Source organism: Calypte anna, chromosome 2, assembly GCF_003957555.1.
Source record: "Calypte anna isolate BGI_N300 chromosome 2, bCalAnn1_v1.p, whole genome shotgun sequence".
In the NCBI taxonomy this organism is placed as follows: Eukaryota; Metazoa; Chordata; class Aves; order Apodiformes; family Trochilidae; genus Calypte; species Calypte anna.
This window is the reverse complement of record NC_044245.1, coordinates 9,574,244-9,599,143: the sequence shown is the minus strand read 5'-3', so window position 1 is coordinate 9,599,143 and position 24,900 is coordinate 9,574,244. Positions and strand designations below refer to the sequence as shown.

Genomic DNA, 24,900 nt, shown 5'->3' with positions numbered 1-24,900 from the left:
GTTAAAGAAAGCATCTCCCTCTCTTCTTTTGACACTAATTTCTTCTGTGGTAGTTGTTACCATGGTAGCATCACTTGGGACTTTGAAATGGGGTCTCTCTGCTCCCAGGACACTTGGGCATCTCCAGAAGTGGAAAGGTGAGAAAACCAGCACCCTGGCTGCTGGGTGAAGCACTCCTCCCACCTGAGAACATTACACATCCAACTGAGCAATAGGAGTACCCTACATTCAACTTTTTGATTTAAAAAAAAAATTAAAAATTCTTGTCCTCCTCTCTTGCTGTAAAACGGAAAATCTTCTGCAGGATGACTACTGGGAGCAAAGTTTCCCAACAGGGACAAGTTCAAAGCAGCAGAATAGATCAGCTGGTATCAAATGCAATCAGTGAGCGGACTATTGAAGTCCTTATGACAAGCCTGGTTACAGACACAGGGCTGGCAGCTCTGTCACAGGTAGATTGTTCAGATGCAGTGCACACTGCAGATGAGAAAGTGCTTCCCTCCCTGCTCCCAATTTAAGGCATTCCCTTCCTGGAAAGCCATCTAGAGTGAAACTAACATAAACAGCAACACCTTTAGAAAAATTGCATTTTAATGTGTAGTTGTAAGGTGACAAAAGAAAGAAACCATTAACACCCAGTGTTACAGAAAGAAATATATGATTTTTTTTTTTAAACATCTGAATGGAAAATGCAAGGAAACTCTTAAGGAAGGTATTTTCTTATTAAAAAATTCATACTATCCTTTATGTCTAAAAAAAAAATCTGATTAACACAAGTGATCAAGCAACTCTAATTTTAAAGCTGCTAAAAGAGCAATAAAGCTATGCTCGATGATTTCTAAACCCAATGTATTTGGGCAAAGTCAGATCTTCAGGCCGTTTTACTACAGCTTTAAATACAACTGAAGATCTTTTCCTGACCCACAGTCAGGTAAACAATTCACAGAATTAGTAAGAAACTGCAACACTTTAAGAAAAAAGTTGATTTCTTTTAAAGCTGACTCCCCAGTACTTATGACACCTAGTGGCCTGTTTCTTCAGGCAAGTATAACATCTAGTTACTAAAAGCCCTTGGTTTGGGCTGTTTCTTGAACATACAGTGGTCAGTATTCTGCAATTATTTTAAATTAAAGGTTAGAATAGGCAATGCAGAACGCTCTGCTGAGTGGGAGTATCACAAAATAAAAACAACATGTTCTGCAGATACCAACCACCAACACCAATCACCCCTACTAAAAAGGGATGAGACAAAAATACTCTGCTTTTCTTCAGAAAGGCCCAGCATCACCTTCAATTAACCTCTAACTAGTGTGTAGAGCAAAGTAACTGTTTACTTCAAAAAATGGATCCTTATATGCTCTCCCCATTGTCAATTATTTGGGTCTGAAAGACAGAATTATAGCTTCAATTTGGATTCTTTTGCTTGTAAAGCCTTGGTTGCCAGTTCAACTTTTTCTTTTAATAAGCTAGCTTCCTCAGCACTTTTTTGGGATTGTATGTTCTTCAGTAAGAAGTGGTTAAGGAAAAGTTTCAAGCCTTCCCGTAGCAATCCCAGTTTGGGGTTGTCAGATACCCTGTAAAGATACAGATTAAAAATAGTATTTAGTCTCCTACTGTTTCAGAAGTTTGATTTTTTTCATTATCTTCTTCAGATAGAGACTGAAAAAAAATTCTAATCTATAAGGAGCTGTTCTGAAGAGGCTTTCAAATCACTAGCAAACATTGGCTTGGCAAACAGCCCAAACACTCAACATCCAATTGATCTTCAGTAATAAAACTGGAGTCTTAAAGTTGCTTTATGTACACAATTACATTAAGTAACCAACAAGGCAAACACCACGTTTGAGCTTCCTTGTGTTGCAGTGTTAAGAGCTGACACATCATCACCTGATTTTTTTTCTAACTTGGTGACATTGCAAATTTAATACTTCAAAATCACAGAATAATTTGAATCAGAAAGGATGTCAGCAGGTCATCTTATCTGACCTACTATTTAAAGCCAGACTAACATCCAAATGGGCTGCTCAGAGTTCTATCCACTTAAGTCCTGAGCATTGCCAAGGATGGAGATTTCCCAATCTCTTCAGGCAACTCTGTCCCATACACAGATTCTCCAGACAATATTGCAATGTTGATTCAGAAAACTAAATAATCCCCAAACCTTTACCACATTGGTATTTATTTTTCTTTCTTACTCTAAAGATATCTTCTAGCAAAGACTGCTGGGAGAGTGAATCCCACTGCACACAGGCAGTAAAGCAATAAGGAAATCAGGTAATTACAGAGCTCTGCTCATGAAAATTCTGTGACCAAAATGATACTTTTAATATCCAAAAGCCTTATTTTGTATAAAACTTCTCACAGCTGTATCTAACACACAAATGATGCTTACCCCACCTCATCCAGGGGAGTTTAATTTTCAAGAGATGGATGGCTGATCTTTGGAAAAGGCACAGTGTAGTAATTCCAAACAAAATAAGCAAACTTATCTTTTTAATTACTACTCAGCAAGGGTTCCCTGGAGATCTCTGTCATCACTTACCTCACAAAAATGTCATTAATTTCTTCAGCATCTATTTTGGTTAACAGTGTGCTTAATACTTGTCGCAAGAAACGGACTTTGGGTTTATCTAGTTCACTGAATTCAATTACCTGGTAGAGAGAGAGAGAGGGAGAATTAGGTTAATTCAAGTGTTTCAAATAGCTGAAATGTCTTCTGAATTAACAGCTTTTAGCATGCCAAGTGGCTTCCCATATACACCCAGTCTTAGGTCTGGCACAGAGAATTACCCGAGAACACTGCCTTCACAAACCGATAAAGGAAGCAGAGAGAATTCCAAAGAATAACTCATGTACTAGTACCATAATACTGGATCTAATTTCCCAATTAGAAAAACACTTCAGAAATACTTAGGACAATCTATATAATTGCCTGTTTAACACATTTCAATTAATTATTCTTCTAATAAATTCTGTGGACTCCTCATTCTGAAATCTGGGTGCTCAGTACATTTCTTTCTGGTCTATTAAAAAAAAATAAAATCAACATCAGCAAAGCATAGCAAAATCCCCTGACAAAGCCTGTTAATGAAGGGGCCTCAGCTCCAACTCTGGATACTCTAAAGAAAATAATCTCACAACTGCTCTTGATACAGAACTGTAGACTGGGTGACCACAGGTTCCCTCTTCCCCAAATGATAGCATTACTGTAATCAATTAATTTGGTAATTTCAGAAGAAGTTTTGTCATAGCTTATGACCACCAACAGCTACAGTACCAGCTAGGTAAAAGAGAAACTGTTTTCCACAGAACTAGCAAATGCAAGGAAGAAACATAAGTATTTTGAAAAGAAAACACACCAACCTTGAGAACTGAAAGTGGCAATGATTTTGTCCTTATTAAGTGAGCCAACACTGAAACCAAGTTGGAGATGGCAGTGGCTGATAGGTTTTCTAAGTCCTTGATTTTGTCCCAAATACTAAACTGAAATGTCATCTAGGTGTCAAAGGAAAAGAAAAAAACGCCCTACATATCAAGTGACTATTTAAACAAGTATCGACATAACAAAGCTTCTGACCTCATATTCCTTATGGTTAATTATGTTAATTAACAGATGCTTGATCAGACTGTTCAGTTCTTTTAAAATTCATAAAACAGATAACAGCAAACCTGCAGCAGCAGTTATTTTATTTCCTAATCACATCTGACCATGAGTATGCCTTACTGAGTGCATAGCTACACTTGCAGAATTTTTCCCCAGAGATCAAGATTGTAACAGGCATGCATCCATTTCCAGGTATTCAATAACTGCCTCCCTAACCACAATAATCACACTAAAACAAAGTAGAAACAGATCTTAAACTCACCTGAAATCGTCTTTCACACTCACAAAACTTGCCAGCCAAAAATGCATAGAAGGGGTTATAAGTCTTCTCTTGTAAGCAGCAGTGAAGGATAACATGAACAATTTCTCTCTCCTGCTGATCTTTGAGTCCAAGCCTAAAATTTAACAAGACAATGAGAATGATTTAGTAAGGATAAAAATAACTGCCACCAATTACAAGCTACAGTCAAAAACTAAGAGTAATACTTACAAAAATAAATCTCAAGCACCACATTTAATTATACTTGTTAGAAAGTTCTTATGAAGCCTTTAAAACACTGAATGGAGTCAAATCCTTAAGACTATGGGCTTACTCAGTGTCCTGGAATGGCCATATGGAAATGGTGCAGTATTACTGGCATTAAAGGAGTGGCTGCCAAAGCACTATCTCAACAGACAGAAGGGGAATGACACAAGTGTAATTACCCTCTGGAGAGGGAAAGGTAGCCACTCTATGTAGCTTTCCATGAAAAAAACAACAGAGGAGAGGGCTCTGTCATGGAGTTTTGTGCCTTTGAAAATAGTCCTAGTACTGCAGCAAGTGCTAGTGTGTGATGTACCAATGCAGGGGTTAAACAGTGAAACAAGAACTGTAGGACCCTGTTGGGGTTATCTCACACCTGCAGCTATTGTGGTGGATGAAAAAAAAGCCTTTGAATTAGTATAAGCCTGGTTAGAGAGACATGTCCAGCACCCTTCACTCCTGTGGGACTTTCCTGTGGGAGATGGAAATATTTTAAGATGTAATTCCTATTTATTTGGTGATGTGACTAATTTAATATGTAGGCCAACTCCCTGCTAGATAACACTTGAAATTCCTTATTGTTTGATAGTAGCCTAAAAGAATAGAGTCAGGGATTCAAGACACCTTAAAAAAAAACCCAACAAAACAACCATGAAGAAAAGAGTCAGTATCAGTGAGTTCTGATGCTGACTGCCTCAGCAGTGAGGTCAAGGACTTCACAGCCTCCTGCCTGAGCAGCTGACCAGTCTGACAGAGGACTGAGACACTTTGGCAGGGAATGGGAACTAACTTGCAATGCACCTGTTCTGTGAATAATATGATTTAGCTTCCAGGGCTGCCAAATGCTTGGCAGCATTAAAACCAATTAAAATGAAAAAACACTTCATATTATAACCTGAAAAACGTCAAGCAAAATTCTTTTCATTGCTTCAAGCTGAAGTGTCAGATGGCATTAGTATAGCCCAAATCTATTTTCTAACTAGGTCTGACTCCACTGGAACTTGCTCTACCATCTGTAGAGCAGATTTTCATTGCTTGATTCCAATATCCCTCATTTGTATACACCTCCAGACATCTGCCGTTGCATTTGAACACAGACACACACCAGATTAACATAAAATATTGTCTTTCTGCCAAAAACTCCCAGAATTAATCATTCTAAAACAGGAAAATTTGGGATGATTTCTAGGATTATTAGTAACAAGTGGTAATAACTTGTAAGTCTGCTGCTCCAAAAGAAACCAGCACTGTAAGTGCTGTGTCTGTGATACAATTTACTTGCTCGCCCATCTGCCAAGTTCTACCTGATTTTATTACAGAGCAAAAAAAGTTGTTTTTGTTTTTGTTTTTTTTTAAATATACACAGGTTTTTCAGCCATCTGACATGCAATTAATAGATGTCTTGTGAAGTTACATTGCAATTACTAATCTGGCACACTCTTTTTCCTTTTTCATCAACACTTCTATCATGACTTGCTTATTTAGGATATATTCAGGTTGCCAGACAGTTGTAAATCAGCACTCTGATGTTTAATTTTGTTCTTACCCTCACTTTTTCACAGACCTAGTAGCATTTTATCTTTTCAGACCTAGCATTCCCAAACATCTAAAATAAAAGAGGATTGTCTTTCACTGCTGAGCTTCACCACAAATTCACACACATCTCACATGCCTGATAATCTTCAATAAAGAATATGCAACCATTTCACCTATTAAATTCTTCCCCAGTTACAGTATTCCCATAGATGTGTATGCATTGACCACTTTAAGAATTCACTGTATATGGGATAACTGCCTCTGAAGCAGTTATCACTAGCAGATTCCTGCCTTAGGTTAGGTATCATCATCTGAAGCCCAAGACTATTATTCCCTCAAGAACAAAAACAGAAGCACTGAAAACCACCTTTTAGAAGTCAGGTTTTTTAGTAGATACAACATGCTCTCTATCATGAATTACACAACATACTACAGCAGGATGTCCATGACTTTTACAAGTTTCAATTTTTTGTGAGATGCAAAGTTTCTCAAAGGCTTTAGCTCTGAAATACAGCTTTAAAAAATAGCCTCACACTTAGGTAGCATTCAGTCACCCTCCTGTGGCAATCTGTGGGTTGTGAAGGAGTGTGGCCTTTAAGGTGATGAAATGGATCACGTCTCACCCTCTCTGTTTTATCTCCTGTTAGGTTCCCAACTCTCCCTTTACATTTCTGCAATCACAAGCTGAGCCACTTCAGGAAGCTGTTAGAGCTTCAAATTAATTACTTACTTTTGCTGTATGGAGGAGAAAGACAAGCAAAACCATAGCAGCTGAGATTTAAAATGGTTTAAATTACCATTTAAATCACACCTCAACCTGCCAGAGACCCAGAAGCAGACAGATCAAGTGCAGTCAAAATACTTCTTTATATATTTCTCATGATCTTGCTCATGAGACTGACATCAAACGTGTGAACATAAATTCCCACACACAGTGGAACACATGTTCACATGGAAGTTAATTCCTTCAATGACAATTCTGCACTCTGACAGATATGGGCAGATTGGAGAATTCAAGCTTTCTTGTATAAAAATCAGTATCAACACACACCAGGCAACCTGTAGTATTTTTTTTCTGCCAAGCTTTTATGTATACAGATTTGTATATAGTTTAAACAGCATGGACGAGAGTCAAGGAGCAATTTGCAAATTGAACTACCAGATCTTGGCAACAAGTGCAGCAGCAGCAGCTAATTTCTTTTAATTGAACAGGCCATATTAAGATATTGGAAAAACTCCATCCCAGTCTTAAATCCAAACTACGTTTTGCAGAAGTGGCATTTAATCAAGTATTAGTTAACTTTATTACAAATTCTGTTTTGGTTTGGTTTGCAAATTAAATAATTTCTTGCCATCCTGGTAAGACAATTCCCTTGAATTACAAGGGTGCAACAGGGAACTTCAGACCTGATCTCTTCCCTCCCAGTTACTGCAGACTTAAAATTAATATTCTTACAGAAAAAAAGAATAGATTAGTTTGAGCTTTTCCCTGACCACATCTTCTAAAGAGCTGTTTACCAAGTGGTATGGAAACTGGTCTTAACAGGAAATGCAACCTGGGAGCAAATCCAAAGCTAATAAATTCTGCAAGAAGGAGGTGAAGGTGCTAGAATACTACCAGGTCATGCAAGTACAGACAGAGACCTACAAGATGTCTTAACAAGCTGGCAAGAAGTACAGAAAGCCAGTGAGAAAACCAAGAGGTGTTCTGAGGGGGCTTCTGGTCTGCCTCTGTAAGGAAGCAAGCCTGCTACAGCCTACAACTCACTAGAGACCAGGGCTGCACATCTTCAAAGCAAAAGAAGATGTTATTTATTACAGTTATATTATTACATATAATATACGTATATATATACATATGTATATAATATATAATATATAATATAATATGCATATAATAATATATTATTATATATATATTACAGTTATAGGCATGTGTGACAATACCACTGCTGTCCTCTGACTGCCAGTCAGTTCTGCTTGCTCTCTACTTTACACTAGGGTTTTGGTCCTGCTCCTACCCTTTTACCCTATGTGGATCCCTAGCTATGCCCTTCTTTAATTTTATTGTCAATTAAATGCTCTTAAGTTCAGACCAGCAATGTTATATTCCAAATCCAGCTAATGCTAAATTTAGTTCTGGGCTGTCTTCTGTGCTGGTCTATACTTACTTGAGAAGTTTTTCAAAGGCATCCATGAAGTCTTCACTCATCATCAAGACACAAAAAATACTTCTCCTGATATCAGTGTTCATTCTCTGCTTACGAGCAAGCTCCATTATCCTTGAACTCACCTGAAAAAAAATAATTAAATGCTATTTTATTTATGCTTGCTTTAAGAAAGCTATTTATGTGTAGCCTCTAATAAAAACATTAATGAATATCTCCAGTAAACTATAATGCATCAATCCAAAGGTCCTGAGGTTTTGTCCATAGCCATCATCAGGAGCTTTTTCAAAAAGGGAAACATATTTTAAAGTACTTTAATTGTGACAATTATTTTCAAGACATGCTTCTCTAGTGCAAGTCCCCATGACCATCTCACCACACTACTTTTAGGATCAACTTAGATTTACTCCACCCACAGACAGACAAAATTAACCATCAGAATTCATACCTGCAAATCCACTTTAGGTCAAGTCTCTTCTTCCACTTTATGTAACAATTTACTTTTCCAATGCCACCGGATAAGGAAAAATAAGCTATATAATCACAGCTGTAATAACAGCTCTTACGAAGCTCATTAGTATAACATTTTGAAAATATAAGAGCAGAATTTACAGTTCAAAAAGCTTAAGTCTTACAGGAGTCCTAAGTTTTTTTGATGGGCTCTGACGTGAGCTTATTCATTCGTCTGAAGAATATTCAAAAGATCACAAGCACTGAGACTTATAACTAGCACTGTTTGGATTTACCTTTCCTATATGCAGTTTTTGCTGAGTTTTGCTGTTGGCATCACTGATCATAGGTGCTCCACTCCAGGATGACCCTACAATCCACCAGCGACCAACCCGATCAGCACTGAGGAGAGATTCCAGGGAGACACGGAGCTGGGTGTCCTTCCCAGAACCACTGCTGTGCACCTTGAATAACAAAATACATCAAAGACCAGAAGCTTTTATCTGAAGCCTCTTTTTTAAATAAAGAAAACAAATACTTCAATTACTTAAAATTACTTAAAACCAAGTAACTATAATTCTTACAAAGGTCTTTGCATTTACCCCCGCAATCAGTTTCTATCAGCAACCTGAAAAGAACTTACAACATTCCCATATGTTCTGATTTCTCAAACACAAAAAGTTGATTAAATCTACATTAAAAAGCTCTTTCTTAATTTATTTTAAAAAAAAAGATAATAAATTAAAAAGTAGCTATCTTTCAATCATAAAACTTGACTAGAATTCAGATGTGATGCTGATATTAAAAATTGCAGCATCTTATGGTCTGGTGATAATTTTTGGTTTGGACACTTGTGATCAAACAAAATTACATAACAAACTGCCTTAAGTTTTGTACAATTCAAGCAACAACAAAAAAATTAAACTCTTCAATTGAAAGAATTCCCAACAAAACAGGCTAGAAATGTACTAAGACAACTAGAAAAATTTAAGAGAGGAAATTCTACAGAACGAGATTATCTAGCTCAGTTTTCCCTGGTCTGTTAACTCTGATGTTAGAGGCCTGAAACAGGCCTGTTTCCCTGGCCTGTTACCATCCTGCAGTTACAAACTTCTGAAAATTAAGATGCTATGGGAGTTGTGGACAAAGAGTGCAATTTTCAGGTTGGAAATACAGGGACTTTGAAACCAGATTCAGGTCCTGTGGAAATTAATTAGTTCTCAGTCTAAAGAGGCAATTGGTTTCATGCATTTTATACTGGGTTGTAACAGATAATCTGCCCTCTCCCCACCAAAACAAAACAAAAAAAGGAGAAAAAACATCCAGGTTTTCACAGGTAGAAGACTTCCAAAATAATTCTGCTGAAGTGAGGAGTAGGTGCCTGTAACTGTAATCTATGGAAAAAAGAACCTGCCATAACAACTCATTTCTTCTGCAAAATGATTAAACATCCCACGTTCTCTTTTTGAAGTACAGAACTTGGAGGCAAAGCCTTTGGCTAAGTATTTTGTCAAACTGTTCTGCAGAAGGCTGGTTGACTGCTGGCTTGACTTGGACACAGGAGAGAATACGTAATGATCTAAAAAGCCATTTTTGTCCGCAAGAGTTTCAGAACGTCAAATGAATTTAAAAATACTGTATCCTATTAAGCTAATATACAACACAAACAATTACTTCTGGTTTAAGATTAGCTGTATTATACATGTCAGGTAAATTCTCACCAGTGTTCTTTGCAACTTGCGGAGTTTTTCGACAGGTTCAGGATCATAACCAGGAATCTTGCGCATGTCGTTATTCCTCAGAGCCAGCATGGTCTCCAGCATAAAACGAACCTATTGGCAAAATAAATATTTCTGTGGATCATGGGCTCTCACGTTTCCTTAATAAAGTAGAGAGTGTGCTTTGAAATTACTGTCCCATGAGAATACACAGCTCAGCTGGCAACATATATAAAAACTTTAGATTACACAACTACAAACACGGAGAAGGATGGTGACATTAATGAGCATTATATTCATGTTCAAGATTCAATTAAAAGATTAATCTGATAAAGCCCATGGCTCAGTGACCATTTTTTGAAGTGCACAAAGCACCATGAAACAGAAGTACTGTCCATAGCATTAGACAGAAGAGTTCTGGTCTCACCCACTACAAGCATTTTGGTGTCTGTCCTAAGAACAGTACATTCAGACAGACAAGAAGAATGCAAATAATTTAATGCAACAATAGAATACCAATGGTAACTTAAAATCTAAATAAAAGCAATGAACTTATTGGTAAATGAGTACATGTATCAAAGTACTTACTAAAGTCTATTCAGAACAACCAAGAATTTTAAACACACACACACACATACCCTCGTCTGATCATGGAATTTCTTCTCTGCTGTGTTTGCTTTCCTCTGAGCTTCAGTGATCAGTTCCTTCAAAGCCAATGCATCATCTTTTCTTAAGGAAAATCCCACGTTTTTGAGAAGAAACAAAATCAATTCAATCTCTTTTTCAGTGAAAGTGCTAACAAGTTTTTTCAGAATATCAAAGATCAGCAGGGAATGGACCACGTGAAAATTATACAGATGAGCAATCAAGGCAAGCAGATTTTCACATTCTTTCCCTTCGGCATCACTTTTACTGACTTCATCAAACTTTTTCACCACGGCTTCCAGAAAGTGAGCACCAACCTGGCAGTAATTCCATTGCAAAGAAAAAAAAATAAAAATCCACCAGTTAATCATGAAAAGATTCTACAGATGTGTAAAATATTAATTTTTAGGACACTGCCACTATTAATTTTAAAGAAATATTATTTCTTCTCTCAACAAATATGGATGTTCTGTATTTACACATACAAACATCTAAGTGGTGTGATATTTTGTTGAAGTGTGTGTTGCTTAAACCTCATATATGCCTTTTAAAGTCTGTGCAAGAAAAGCAGATGTTAAGAACTTATGATAAACATACACAAGAATTTCTTTACGTAATTTTCATGGGTACATAACAGCAACACAGAGTTCTGCATTGCAGAACAACATACTTAATGGGAGGGTAAAAAAATAGTATTGTAAAACAACCCCCAACATACCAGCATGAGCTTAGGCTGATTTTGAAGTGGGGATAAGTCTTGGCCATTTATCACTGGTACAGCTGGGAACAGAAATTTCTGAATGCCCCTATTTGTGAAGACAGAACTGATGCTAAAGACTGGAATTAAAAGCCTACTAAAATATATGGGTAGGTTGTGAACATAGGTAGGTTGTGAAATATAGGTAGGTTGTGAACATACTGTTGCTAAACAAGACCCTCCCCCCCCCAAATTACAGTGCTAATATTTGCTGATTGTTCTGATGAAACCCAGAAGCCCTAGCAGTAGAACTGACTTGCATTACAAGTCTTGACCAGAAGAGGTTTTAACTTACCAATGATCATAGTGCACAAAAACACACCCAGTTAGTGGAATCCCAACTTCTGCACTGCTCAGACTCATCTTAAACGTAGCTGTGCTACTGCACTTTGGTGTAACACACATTTTACATGTATTTTACAGAAAAAAATAGTAGGGCTTTATAGTATACTTAAATATTACAGTCACATTCAACTTTTTAAAAGGTTGTTTCTTTCTTAAACAGCATTGTAATATGTTATATTTGAAGTTAGAACTGCCTTTGAAGCAGCAAAGAGGAACAAAAAAAAGTTTAATAGCAAGACTGTGTGGAGAAAGCTGCTGTAACTGCCTCCATCTGATATTTAATGTGGTTTGAGACAGCATCCAGGTCACAACATGACAAACTGAAAAACTTGCATCAATACATCTTTTGGATTGAGTTGTAGAAAGAAAATGTAACTTGATGGAATCATGGTGCTGAAACACCTCAGTCTCCTTAGAGCCATTTCACTGAAATTAGCTAAAATCTTTCCTTTTACCTAAGTAGTGTCAGCTTCTTCTTAACAGTAAGCAAGAGGTATTCTATATCAGTCATTTATGAGGCTTAAAAATACAAAAGAAAAACCTCCCCAAAATTTCCATGCTTTTTGAAGTTTTTGATATTATGGAGTTACTGACAAACTTAGTTAATTCCACTGATGATTTGCATGTTTGGCTTAAAACATGATTTCTGATGTAAAAGGATTTTTCTAAGTATAGCTTTCCTTATCTGGATACACATCATTCAAGAACAATCATCTCATGTACCCAAAAGAACAGAAATGGATTAGTCTAAAGAGAAATCTGAAGCTTAAAAAAAATAATCACTTTTATAGATGTTTGATGAGAAAACAATATCTTTGTAACTGAAGAGGTAGTAGTAACTCATACAAGAAAAAGAATAAATCAGGTATAGCAATAGATTTGGTCTCTTTCACCTGTAGACACTAGTAAATAAGCTATGAATACTGAAGAAATTCAACTAGAGATGCTTTTTAGTGATACACCATCAAAAATTAAAAGACAATTCCAAGAATCAAGTAATTGACTCTACAATACGTATTACTAAACAGAATTATTCCCAACCCACAACAATTACCTCAATTCCTACATTATGATGAAGAATGCTGACCAAAAGGATGTGCTCCATCATCAGTTTTGCAGGCATGGCAACTGCAGTAACACAAGCACTCATCAGAACATCTGTCAGAGTTTCATTCATGTCCTTCCTGCTGTTGGACATGTAGAGTTCCTCCATCTGTCCACTAATGGAGGCCAAATTCGGCTCACTCAGCCTATTGAGAAACAAAATACAACATTAAATTTTTCTTCTCTTTACCCAGATCCACAATTTTTAAGCTACCCAACAAAAAACCTGTTGTTTTTAGAGAAACTAGCTTGGCTCAAGGGAAAAGACTGAAAATATGACTGGAAAGGACCTTTTGTATTTTGCTCTGTTCACTAAACTATGAAAAACATAACATATATTTAATTCTGTTTTGGAGATTTTTGTTGTTTTTTTTTTTTTTTTTAAACATGTAAATGTTTTTAAATGCTATCAGCATTATTTACAAAGCACTGTCAATAGGCTTACTGTCAGATCAGTCTTTGGAGACAGTCAATATGAAAATACCTCATCCTTTTCCAAAATAAGATACATCAAACTCTAAATGACTGAAGAAACTGCATATTGCAGTCTACATTTTACAGATAACATAGATAAAAGAAAATGCCAACAGATTTCTTATTTTAAAAATACTCTAACATTTAAATACATTAAAGTGTTATTTACTTTTCATGTTCTCCAGTACTTTAAGCAATTCAGTGTTGGAGAAATTTAATTTTATTTAATTAAAAAAAAATAAAGTCATGCTTTTTTGGGAGGGGAAATTATAATTCACATCATGAGGTTTTTTTATAAATATTCTGCAGCTGACACTTGGTGAATTACACCTAGCACTTGAAGGCAACTACTCTGTGGAATTCAGCCCAACCTTAAATTTATTTTCTAGATTTTTCAACTTCTACAATGACCAATTCTGAAGCATTTATATCAACAAAAGATAATTATTATTAAGGATAGTAGACATGATTGCCAACTTAAAATCAGTTTGTGAAGAGTCAAGTCACATCCTTGCCACTTTTCTGTGAATGATGAGCACTGTCACATCAAAGCAGAAAGATTAATGAGTATCCTTATTACATTACCTATTAATGAGACCATTCACCATTTTCTTCAGTCTTCTCAATTCTTCTCTTTTCTTGTCATCTAGTGTATCCTGCACTTTCCTTACTTGAGGGGGAATATACTTTGTAGCACTCTGATCATGATCCTTAACAGGCAAACAGCAAGAAAAAGTTATTAAATGAGAATGGTATCTTAAACATTTGAACAAAAACATACACATGTCTAGTTAAGATTAATATAACAAGCTTTTAGCTAGGTATGTATTTTTCCATCTAATAACTCATATCAAAGAAACAACTTCATACAGGAAAGAAGGATGCAACAAGTTACCATTTGCAAACAACCTGATGACAGCATTTTTCTTCAAAACCCAAAATCTTAGGTTTGGGTTTTATCAGCTGCCAATGTACTAACACTTTAAGTTACTGGGCTAAATGATTCCTTTGACCTCCCCTATTCAATTCTTATGACAAGACCTAAACTAGGCAGAACTTCTTGGGATCACCCGGAAGGATCATTTGGGTTGGAACCGGACCTTAAAACTCACCCAGTTCCAACCCCCCTGCATGGGCAGGGACACCCCTCACTAGCCCAGGATGCTCCAAGCCCCATCCAGCCCGGCCTGGACCACTGCCACTCCCAGCCACAACTCCTCTGGGCAACCCGGACCAGTGTCTCACCACCCTCACACTAAAGAAGTTTTGCAAACGCTTCAGTTTGCAACACCTAAAAACTTCAGCTCTCTCTGCTCTTAGCAGAAGTGCTCATTCACCTTCTTACAGCCGGGGTGGTTCTGCTATTTCCCTATATTCCCTACCTCCTCCTTCTCCTCCTCCTCGGCTGGGGACTCGCTGGCCTCAGCCTCTCCGCTGTGCTCGGGGGATGAGCTCTCGCTCTCCCACTGTCCTTCCACATCATCCCCTCCGCAGAAATCTGAAGCGTCCTCCTCATCCTCCTCCGGCTCCAGCCGCCTCTCCCCCGGCCCCGGCTGTTCCTCCCGCGGCCCCGGCTCCTCCTCCTCCTCCTCGCTGCTCTCACACAGCTGACTGAGGCCGGCCCGGGATCCCAGGGCTCCCAGCACGTATCCCAGCCCGTCCCGCAGGAAGCTCTCAGGCAGCTTCTCCGCCGCGGTCCCCTCACGCTTCTTGCGGCGTTTGCCGATCCCCAGCTGCCGCTCCAGGCGCCGGATCTCCTTCTCCTCCTCCTCGTTGGCCTCCAGCAGTGCCCGCTTTCTCCCCGAGTTGGCTGGGGGGGCGGCCCGGGGTGTCGGTGCCGGACCTGGTGCCCGCGAAGCCTCTTCCTGCCCCCGCGGCCCCGGCCGCTGCTTCCCGACGGTGGAAGCGGTCGAGGTTCTCAGGCGGGCGGCGTCCGGCTTGGTCGGCCCCGGCTTGGTCGGCCCCGGCTTGGTCTGCCCTGGCTTGGTCGGTCCTGGCTTTGAGGCTCCCGGCTTGGCCGGCCCCGGTTTGGCGGCGGCGAAGGGGGCCTCCACCGTCTCCCCGCGTTGGAGGCGTCGGCGTCGGCTCCGCTTGAGCCTGCGCTTCTCCTTCCTCGCTTCCCGACGGTTTTTGTGGTTCTGCCTTTCTGAGTCTTTCAGCAGGGACACGGGCGGCTGGCCACCGGCCGCCTGCACGAACTCCCGCACCGATTGCCGCAGCCTGTCCAGCTTCCCGCCGCGGCGAGCGCGGGCAGCCGCCGGACGCTTCATCCTTCCCCCCGCCACGCCGCGCTTGGGCGCCGCCATCTTGCGGAAGAACCAAGCGCCGCTTCCGCCGCGCCGCTGCCGTTTGGGGCTGCAGCGCCCCCTGCCGGGCCTTGGCCTCCGAGCGGCCCCGATGGCGGTCTCGGCTCTGGAGAGGCGGTGCCGGGCGGGCAGGGAGCGCTCCCAGCACTCGATAGATCTGCAGCGAGAGATCTCTTCTCTTTCTTCTCTTCCTTTGCTTTCTTCTCTTCCTTTGCTTTCTTTTTTTCCTTTTCTCTTTTTTTCCTTTTCTTTCTTTCTTTCTTTCTTTCTTTCTTTCTTTCTTTCTTTCTTTCTTTCTTTCTTTCTTTCTTTCTTTCTTTCTTTCTTTCTTTCTTTCTTTCTTTCTTTCTTTCTTTCTTTCTTTCTTTCTTTCTTTCTTTCTTTCTTTCTTTCTTTCTTTCTTTCTTTCTTTCTTTCCTTCCTTCTTTCCTTCTTCCTTCCTTCCTTCCTTCCTTCCTTCCTTCCTTCCTTCCTTCCTTCCTTCCTTCCTTCCTTCCTTCCTTCCTTCCTTCCTTCCTTCCTTCCTTCCTTCCTTCCTTCCTTCCTTCCTTCCTTCCTTCCTTCCTTCCTTCCTTCCTTCCTTCCTTCCTTCCTTCCTTCCTTCCTTCCTTCCTTCCTTCCTTCCTTCCTTCCTTCCTTCCTTCCTTCCTTCCTTCCTTCCTTCCTTCCTTCCTTCCTTCCTTCCTTCCTTCCTTCCTTCCTTCCTTCCTTCCTTCCTTCCTTCCTTCCTTCCTTCCTTCCTTCCTTCCTTCCTTCCCTTCCTTCCTCCTTCCTTCCTTCCTTCCTCCCTCCCTCCTCCCTTCCCTCCCTTCCCTCCCTTCTCTCCCTTCCCTCCCTTCCCTTTCTTTCTTCCTGCCTGCCTGCCTTCCTTCCTTTCCTTTCTTTTTTATATCTTTTCTTTCTTCTCTTCCTTTGCTTTCTTCCCTTTCTTCTCCTTCTTCTCTGTATTTAAGAAAATGTAAGAGTTTGTGGTAAGAGAAATGATACAAAAAGGCGAGCATGGGGGGAAAATAAAAAAAAAAAAAATCTAAAAGAGCAAGAAGTAGCAGCAAAGTGGTCCTAGCGTCCCATCCCCACGGAAAGGATTGCAGAGAGCTCTAATTCCCATGGGCTTGTGGGAAAATGTAAGGCTTATCCTTCTTTTTTAAGAGACTGGAACAATTCATCCCTCATAGCCCTGGCAGCAGTCACAAGGCCCTGACACCCACTGGTTGTGGGGCTCTTGCTGGCATCTCAAGAGGCCACAGGAGCTGAGGGACATCAGTGCCTCTCCTCTGCCTGCCCAGTCACCCATTTTTTGCCCCTTCCAACCCTGCCAGGCTCAGATGATGCTTCTTGAGCAAGCCAGAGAAAACGTCCATGGCTACAGCCCCTGTCCAGCTCTGACTTCTCTCGGGGCATTACCATCCACAGCAAAATCATAAAATCATAGAAAGTTAGGGGTTGGAAGGGATCTCAAAAGATCATCAAGTCCAACCCCCCTGCCAAAGCAGGGTCACCTATGGCAGCTCACACAGGAACACATCCAGGTGGGGAAGGAGACTCCACAACCTCCCTGTGCAGCCTGTGCCAGGGCTCTGTCACCCTCACAGGGAAAAAATTCTTCCCAATATTTATATGGAACTGCCCATGCTCCAGTTTATAACCATTGCCCCTTGTCCTATTATTAGTCACCCCTGAGAAAAAGCTTTACTCCATCCTCCTGGCACTTGCTCTTTACATATTTATAAACATTGATGAGGTTACCCCCATTCTCCTCCAACCTGAAGAGACCCAGCTCCCTCAGCCTTTCCTCATAAGGGACATGGGGGACAAGGTGATGCAGCTGCTGTCATTGCCACAGGGATGGGATCCTCCTGGCCCATCCTGCACATCAAGTGGCAACTCATCTGGGGTTTATGGGATAAGAGGGAATTAAATGTGCCATGGCAGCTTGCTGCTGTCAGCAGGAAAACCAAATGGCTGGTCTTATTTTCAGTCTCTTTGCTGTACTCTAGGTGTACACAGCCTGCAGGGTGTGTGTATCTGTAGCAGGAGGAGCCATTCTTGCTCCTGATGCTCGACGAGCTGCTGGTCTCTTCCAGGACTCCAGCCACCACACAGCGCTTCCAGGGTAGAAGTGTAGTGGGAAGAGCCTTTCTTGCTCCAGAGGCTCGACGAGCTGCTGGCCTCTCCATGCCTCGCACCAGAGTGAGCTGAGTTTTTTTCTGTGGGTGTGTGTTCCACCTTTATTGGCCCCCTGGTCTTGCTCATGCCCAATAGGGGCCTGTCCTAATCAGGCACAGGTGGACTCACACCCACTCACTGGCAATTCGAGGCACCTGGTTGACAATGTCTCTCTACATTTCCCCCTTTTTTTTTTTTTTTTAACACTGATTACAGGATACAAACATTTTACAAACATTTTAACACAATTTAACACGATTTTTACTAACATTTACACTTCTTCGGGCCCTGCGGGACACTCAGCTAAGAGCATCGAGGGGGCACTGAGGGGCAGTACAGAACACACTTATACAGGATTTAGACATAGACATACAGGATTTTTACACACAAAAATTTTTTTTTACACAAAAATACACTTACAACTTACGGGATTTAACCCTAGCTTAGGCAACCGTTCAGTGTCAGCCCAGGCACTTTTTCACAAAGTCTCTGTTCTTTCTCCCTCCTGTATCTGCTCTTCTCTTGGCTTCCCTCTGCTCAGGGGCTTCCAAAGAGAGAATCCTTATCTTGGCTTCCCTTTGCTCAGGGGTTTCCAAAGAGATTTCTGGTTCCTCATGGGTTTCTGGTTCCTCCGTGGGATTCCATACTTTATACTTTACTTTAATTAATTTTTTTTTTTTTTTCTTCTGGTTCCTCCGTGGGATTCCATACCATGGGATTCCATCCTCCTGGCTTCCTTCTGCTCAGGGGCTTCCAAAGAGAGAATCCTTATCTTGGCTTCCCTCTGTTCAGGGGTTTCCAAACCAAAGAGCTTTCTGGTCATACCTTTCAGGGAGAGTGTTAGCCCAGGCATTTTTTCAAATCGGGGATAATGTTCCTGTTGCCAGCTTCTCACACTGCCGCTTCTTTATGTTGCCCGCATTCTCCACCAAATGTAGCGGGAGGAGCCATTCTTGCCCCTAGGGCTGCTCCTGAGGCCTCGGGGTTTAGCCCATTCCTGGACGATGTCCTAGGGCTGTTCCTGAGGCCTCGGGATCTACCCCTTCTTGCCTGCTCCTGGGGCTCCTCGAGCTGTGGGCTTCTCCATCCTCACTGAAGAGTGAGAGCTGAGCTTGCCTCTGTGGGTGTGTGTCCCACCTTTATTGGCCCCCTGGCCTTGCTCATGCCCAATAGGGGCCTGTCCTAATCAGGCACAGGTGGACTCACACCCACTCACTGGCAATTCAAGGCACCTGGTTGACAATGTCTCTCTACATGTATCTGGCCCTGTGTCTATGTCCTCTCCTTCCACCAACTTTGAATTCTAGTGCCAGTTTCAGTCATGTCTGGCAGATGTCTGGAGTTCAACCAAACCACTGAATCTCCCCAAGTTTCATTAAAAGAGGTGGCTCAGTAGAGGAAATATTTTTTCTGAATGAAGAGCTGCAAGATGAGCTTATACTTTAGCAGACAACAAAAAACACAAATGAAACCCAGTACACATGACCCAGTTTCAGAAAAAGGGTTAGTCTTGAGTCTCCTGTGGGGAACAAATCCATAGGAAGTCAGGTTTCATGAAGTCAGGTTTCATTATTTTATTCTTTGGCACTCCTGACCTCTCTTGAATGTTGAAGTACTACACAGGACTTGTATATTACCTGCAAATGGAACATGGCTTTTTTATGCAGAAGATTATTTTTGTCCTTCCATGCATGTTTCCATATTCTCTCATTACATCATATGTCCTAGGTGACCCATGCGTCAGAATCCCAGCTTTCTCGAGGCTGATTCATCATGAATCTTTCAAAAGCAACAAAAATATGTTACATTGATTTGTCAAAGCATTCCTTTTCCTACATTTTAAACTATATATTATGCTAAAATTTATTGCTGGTCTGATCTTTATTTCTGCACAGACAGCTCACATGCATTTTGCATCCTATTTATAGATTTATTGAGAACAGTAATCTAGCAGCATGCCAGAATGCTAGATAAGTACAGCTGAATATAATCAAAGAAAATATTAGATGCTTTTAAAACTCCAAGATTTGCATCTTCCTCCTGTCTTATAATGTGATTTGTCATTCTGGGCAATGGAGCTTTCCAATAACAGGAAATTTCATGTATCCTCAAAGAGAGAAAATGTCAATATTTGCCTTCGTCAGTATTTCATGTCACAAAGCAAAATGTGGAAAGCATGTATTTTGCTGACCTACGTAGTCCCAAATTTGGATGAAAATGGGCATGGTACTTCTGCAAAAAATACATAAACAGAACCATTATCACCTGTTCATGAAGTAACAATACTTCCTAAGAATGAAAACAATATTTCAAACAAATTATAATAATAAACATAATTGTGAAACAAATATGTCTGCTTAATAGGTTATTTCAGCATTCAAATCCAGTAATGCCACAAGTAAATATGGCATTACAACAAATATTTCAGACAGTATCCTAGATTGTTGTGGTTTATTATTTTACGTTTACCAATTTGGCTTCAAGTACCTGGTTGATACAGTCTTAACATCTAAAATGTGAGTAATTAGAAAGACCTATCGGCTCTTCTTCCAGCTCTCCTGTGCTGTCTAAACACCTGAAGAAGGGAGAAATCCAGGTTCCATTTTACAGATTTAGACCTCAGCGTTATAGGGGCGTCACTTACCAAACAGGAATTCTGAATTGAGGGAACATTTTGTAATTGTTCCTTGTTTTGACAGTGATCCCACAGCAGAGAACAAGACAAAAGGGCAGGTTTCACATTTAGATTTCAATTGAACATAATGGCATGATTCAGTGGAAATGAAAGTTCAGATAGAATTGTTGCTTCAGTAAATTTTTGCTTCCTGCTGAGATAATCTTTGTTAACAGATTTCCTTTCCTATTACATTATATTCATGAATTATGTGTTTTTCCCCTCAGCAGAATGAGTGGAATATAGTTCCTTTAGCTGTCTATCTGCTATTGTCTCCTGGTCACCTCCCACATGCCATGAAAATGTGATTTAGTGACTGCATAATACACGTAGGTAGATTCTGGCTCTTTTGTGATTTGCAGCTATTGAGAATATTGTGCTGTTTATCACCATGGGAAATATCAAAGCAGCCCCAGAAAGACTTTTAGGCTAAGCTTATGGTCATTCTTTGTTCTTATCAATGGAGAAAACAGACTGAGTCACTCAAGAATATTGCTTTAGAGCCAAAATATTTTTGACTAGGCAGACTGGAAGCTTTGTGCCAAAAGGTATTTATTCTAAGCACTGAGAGCCTCAGAAGGCTGCAAGTTACTTGAAGATTCTGCTGTGAGTCTGAGTCTCTAGCGTGGCATCCATCTAGTTGAGGTATTATCTCCACTCCACTTCTCAAGGTTTTCCAAAGTCTCAAGGCAGTGCAAAGCCATTAGGTCTTCAAATATTCTTCAGTTTCATCTAATTCAGAAAATACTGGTATATGAGGAAAGTGATTTCCTTAGTGTTTGAATCTTTTTTCCTTTCCTTTCCTTTCCTTTCCTTTCCTTTCCTTTCCTTTCCTTTCCTTTCCTTTCCTTTCCTTTCCTTTCCTTTTCCTTTCCTTCCTTTCCTTCCTTTCCTTTCCTTTCCTTCCTTTCCTTCCTTTCCTTCCTTTCCTTTCCTTTCCTTTCCTTTCCTTTCCTTTCCTTTCCTTCCTTTCCTTTCTTTCCTTTCCTTTCCTTTCCTTTCCTTTCCTTTCCTTTCCTTTCCTTCTTCCCCAGAGGGTATGTGCTGAACAATTTCTTAAAGCTTGATCCTTACACATCTTAAGTCAGCCATGATGACAAATGAAAACTGAATTACACAAATACTCTAGAAAAATCCCTGTCCTGGCACTTCCAGAATTTCCACAATCTTTGTACCTAGTCATTATCTGGCCATCAATCTTCTCCATGCTGGTTTTGTACAAAATGAGTAATCTTCCCTCATTCTGAGCTGTCAAGCTGTGCAAATCAAACCTCCTGGACCTCCAGGTTTGCCTGCTGAGGAAGTTACCACCCACAGCACCTTCCCTTAAGGGGACAAATTACTGCTGCCTCTTTTCTGGGTATGCCACTGCAGATTTGAAAGCTGTTTGCTGAGATTTTCATGCAATTACTTGCAGTCCCTGAGATCAATGTCCCTTCAGCCCGTGCTGCTGGGGATACTCATGTAAACACATCTACAGTTATTTTAAGCTAACTCAGGCTGGTTTGAAGGACAAAAACTAGGCAATAACCATATGAGCTGCTCTGCAAGGAAATGTCTGTGGCTCCCCTTCTCCCCCCAAAAAGAAGCAGCTGAAGGTGGTAACCTCAGCTGGCAAAACTAGAGAAGGGGGTAGATGTATTCATTGACTTTAATCATTAATGTCTTTTAGTTCATTGGAAGGAAGGTGTGGGTACTAAGGGTTATTATTTAGATAAATGATCCAAAAGACAAGCATAAAAAAGACAGATATGCTGGATGAAAGCAGAAACCCATTTCCCCAATCCATTAGCATTTTTAGTTTTACACTATCAGGAGATTATCTAACACGTGGCACAGGGATGACTGAAAAAATGTAAGCAGATGTAAGCAAATGTAAGGCTTGTTATTGAAAGGAAGAGGTAGGTTGCAACTAAAATGAGCTTTTAAAGTAGTGCTTTGTGCACATCACAGTTTAAGAAAAACCCACAATTGCAAGTCAGGATAGCATTATTGATCAAAGTCCTGTATTATGGCACTTTGCATTTCCTATAAGGAATTTATATAATCAAAATTTCTGTGCCAAGAAATGTAGGAAAGTTCATGCTGAATGCTGATCTTACCTAAGGAACACTTGTATTATTTTGTCATTTATAAGGCAGTTTTCATCAAAATACCATAAATACTTAACAAGGAACATTTACTTTTCCCTCTCTGTTCTCCTTTGTTGTTAATTGCTTAGCTTTCACATTTAGAATAATAATTTTATTCCCTGAATATCAGTATTTATTTTTATTAACAATTTCTTTATTCTGATAGGGAAACTTAAAAAAAAAAATACTTGCAAGTAGGATTGACACACCAGATTAAATGTCTATGAGTGCTTCAATTCCACAAACAATTCCCCTAAAATTTACAGTTGGAAATTTTACTTTGTTAAAATCACCTTTTATTTGTTCATTTATCTATAAAAAGTGCAAACACTGGCAAGAATACGTATTGTTCCTCTGACACCGGATTAATTGTACCAGTAGTAGTGTGCAGTGTTACTGTTCATCCCATTGCTAGCATTTTTTTTTAAAACAGTGCAAGTTAATTGTTTTCAGGGACAATTAATTTCCAGCAGCTTTTTCTAGCTCAGTGGGGTGCTTCTAGCAGTTAAAACTCTTACTGCATTTTCTCTAAGGCTTTCTTGGACATGCAAAATATGATACTTCTCTGAGCCAAATACAATTTGGAGGTCTTTCCAGGATGCCAGCAAACTTTGGGTCTGGTAACTTGTACTATAACAATGATAACACATTTACATGTGTTGGTCACCATTCCATGTCCCAATCTCAGTTCTTCTAATATGTAACTTTTTAATTTTTTTTTTTTTTTTTTTTGGTAAAAGAAACCTTACTTACCTGATCATAACTCGAATGCAGCAGTAAACTGTGCACTCGATATCTATAGTTAAAAACAGTTCTCACAAAGGACTTTGGAATAGCAACAGTGTTTTAACCCTGACAGACAAGACAGTTCTCCCTCAGTTTAGGCAGACACTACAGCAGAGTCAGTGACTCTGCTCTCTGCTTAGATACAAATGGAAAGAAATAGTTGCTTTTAGAGAAAAAAATTCATCTAATCCACCCGAGGCTTCTACTTCAGGATGAGACAGAGAGCACCTCAGACTTTATTACCCCAGCGATTAAACCTGCACTGGTTTAAAAAGGAGCCTTGCACAGCTGGCTGAGATGCAGGCACCTCCATTGTAGATACCAAGTTAGGTGCCTTGTATGCAAAAGACAAGGCAGTAAAACAAACCCACATAGATGTGAGCTTGAACAGCTTCATTTGAGTCTGGTACCAATGTGACACTAAACCCACCCTAATCTCCTCCTACCCCTGCTACCACCCCTTTCAGGCTATCACCATCTTTCAAACCTGCAGTTTGGCAGCTACTCCAGGACAACCTTGACCTGCTGTGCACTTGTCCGGGTAATGTGTTTCCTCACCCTCCCTTCACCAAATCCTAAATTTGATCTGCATGAAACTGATAAGCTTTTCAATTGGGCTGGATTAATTTCCTGACACGGAAAGAGGTAGCTAGCAGTGGGGAAGAGATCTCTTCTTTCTAGTGGCAGCAACACAGACTATGATCACCCTAAATCAGTTCTGAAACTGCACCATTAGCAGATAACAATAATTACTGTGTCCAGGTCACTTGGTTGTAGGGCATCTCTTTCCCATGCTGCTTTAAAGGAGAATTCATGACTCTAAAAACTACAGCTGGTCCTTCTGGTGTCTGGTCAGTAAGCATTTGCACCTGTGCCCAACATGAAATAGGTTTGGAAGCACAGATGAAAACAGGAACAATCCCAAAAGTCTTTTTTTTGTGTCATTACCTTGGCTTTCATGAAAGAGGATTGTCTTTTTTTTTGTTTTCTTGATTAATTTTGCAAAAGCCAGCATACTAACAAGCTACTATTAAGAGCAAAGCTCTGCAGAACTGGATCCAGATGTGTATGCTCAGGGAGCTGGCTGGTTCTGTACAGCCTGTATTTTCTTTTTCTGTGTGGAAATTTCCTCCTTGCTCACCAGTGGTGTGCATAAGGTATCTGATTTTAGGACAATCCACATTTGTCTGGGTGCACTTTCAGAGTTGCAGTGTTAACCTTTCTGTACATAATCATGGGAAAACACACACTTCAAATGAGTGCGTGTGAGTATCATTTAGAATATTACAATTACAGAAATCAACTACAGAGAGTTTTATTCTTCATCTGCTAATTGCAGTTTAAGTTCTTAACTGCAGGTGCCATATTTTCATCAAGTGTCTAAATGAATCCTCATGATATGTGGCCCTCATATATGACTGAGGGGGGGCTCCTGCAGCACTGTAATAAAAAAGAAACAGCACCAATAATAACTGTGCCCTTGCTTCTGAGCCATGCCATGGTGTTTGTTCA

The 24,900-nt window shown here is 40.0% G+C and overlaps 1 protein-coding gene across 1 annotated transcript; it reads right to left on the bottom strand.

Annotated features, from left to right (window-relative positions):
- Positions 1-711: 711 nt before the first annotated feature.
- On the bottom strand, positions 712-23,363 carry NOM1 (nucleolar protein with MIF4G domain 1). Its single transcript, XM_030446533.1, has 12 exons — positions 23,356-23,363; positions 14,707-15,787; positions 13,910-14,034; positions 12,801-12,996; positions 10,638-10,961; positions 10,003-10,113; positions 8,578-8,745; positions 7,835-7,956; positions 3,867-3,999; positions 3,364-3,495; positions 2,543-2,652; positions 712-1,574 (listed from the first exon to the last, which is right to left on the bottom strand). Exons 1-12 carry the CDS (start codon positions 23,361-23,363, stop codon positions 1,397-1,399), a joined length of 2,688 nt encoding a protein of 895 aa, XP_030302393.1. The 3' UTR covers positions 712-1,396.
- Between the last annotated feature and the right edge of the window lie 1,537 nt (positions 23,364-24,900).

Coding starts and splice junctions, on each gene's coding strand:
- NOM1 (XM_030446533.1), bottom strand. Junction 14,035..14,706: donor AGGAGGAGGAGAAGGAGGAG/GTAGGGAATATA, acceptor TTGCCTGTTAAG/GATCATGATCAGAGTGCTAC. Junction 10,114..10,637: donor AATTCCATGATCAGACGAGG/GTATGTGTGTGT, acceptor TTTTGCCAATAG/GTTCGTTTTATGCTGGAGAC.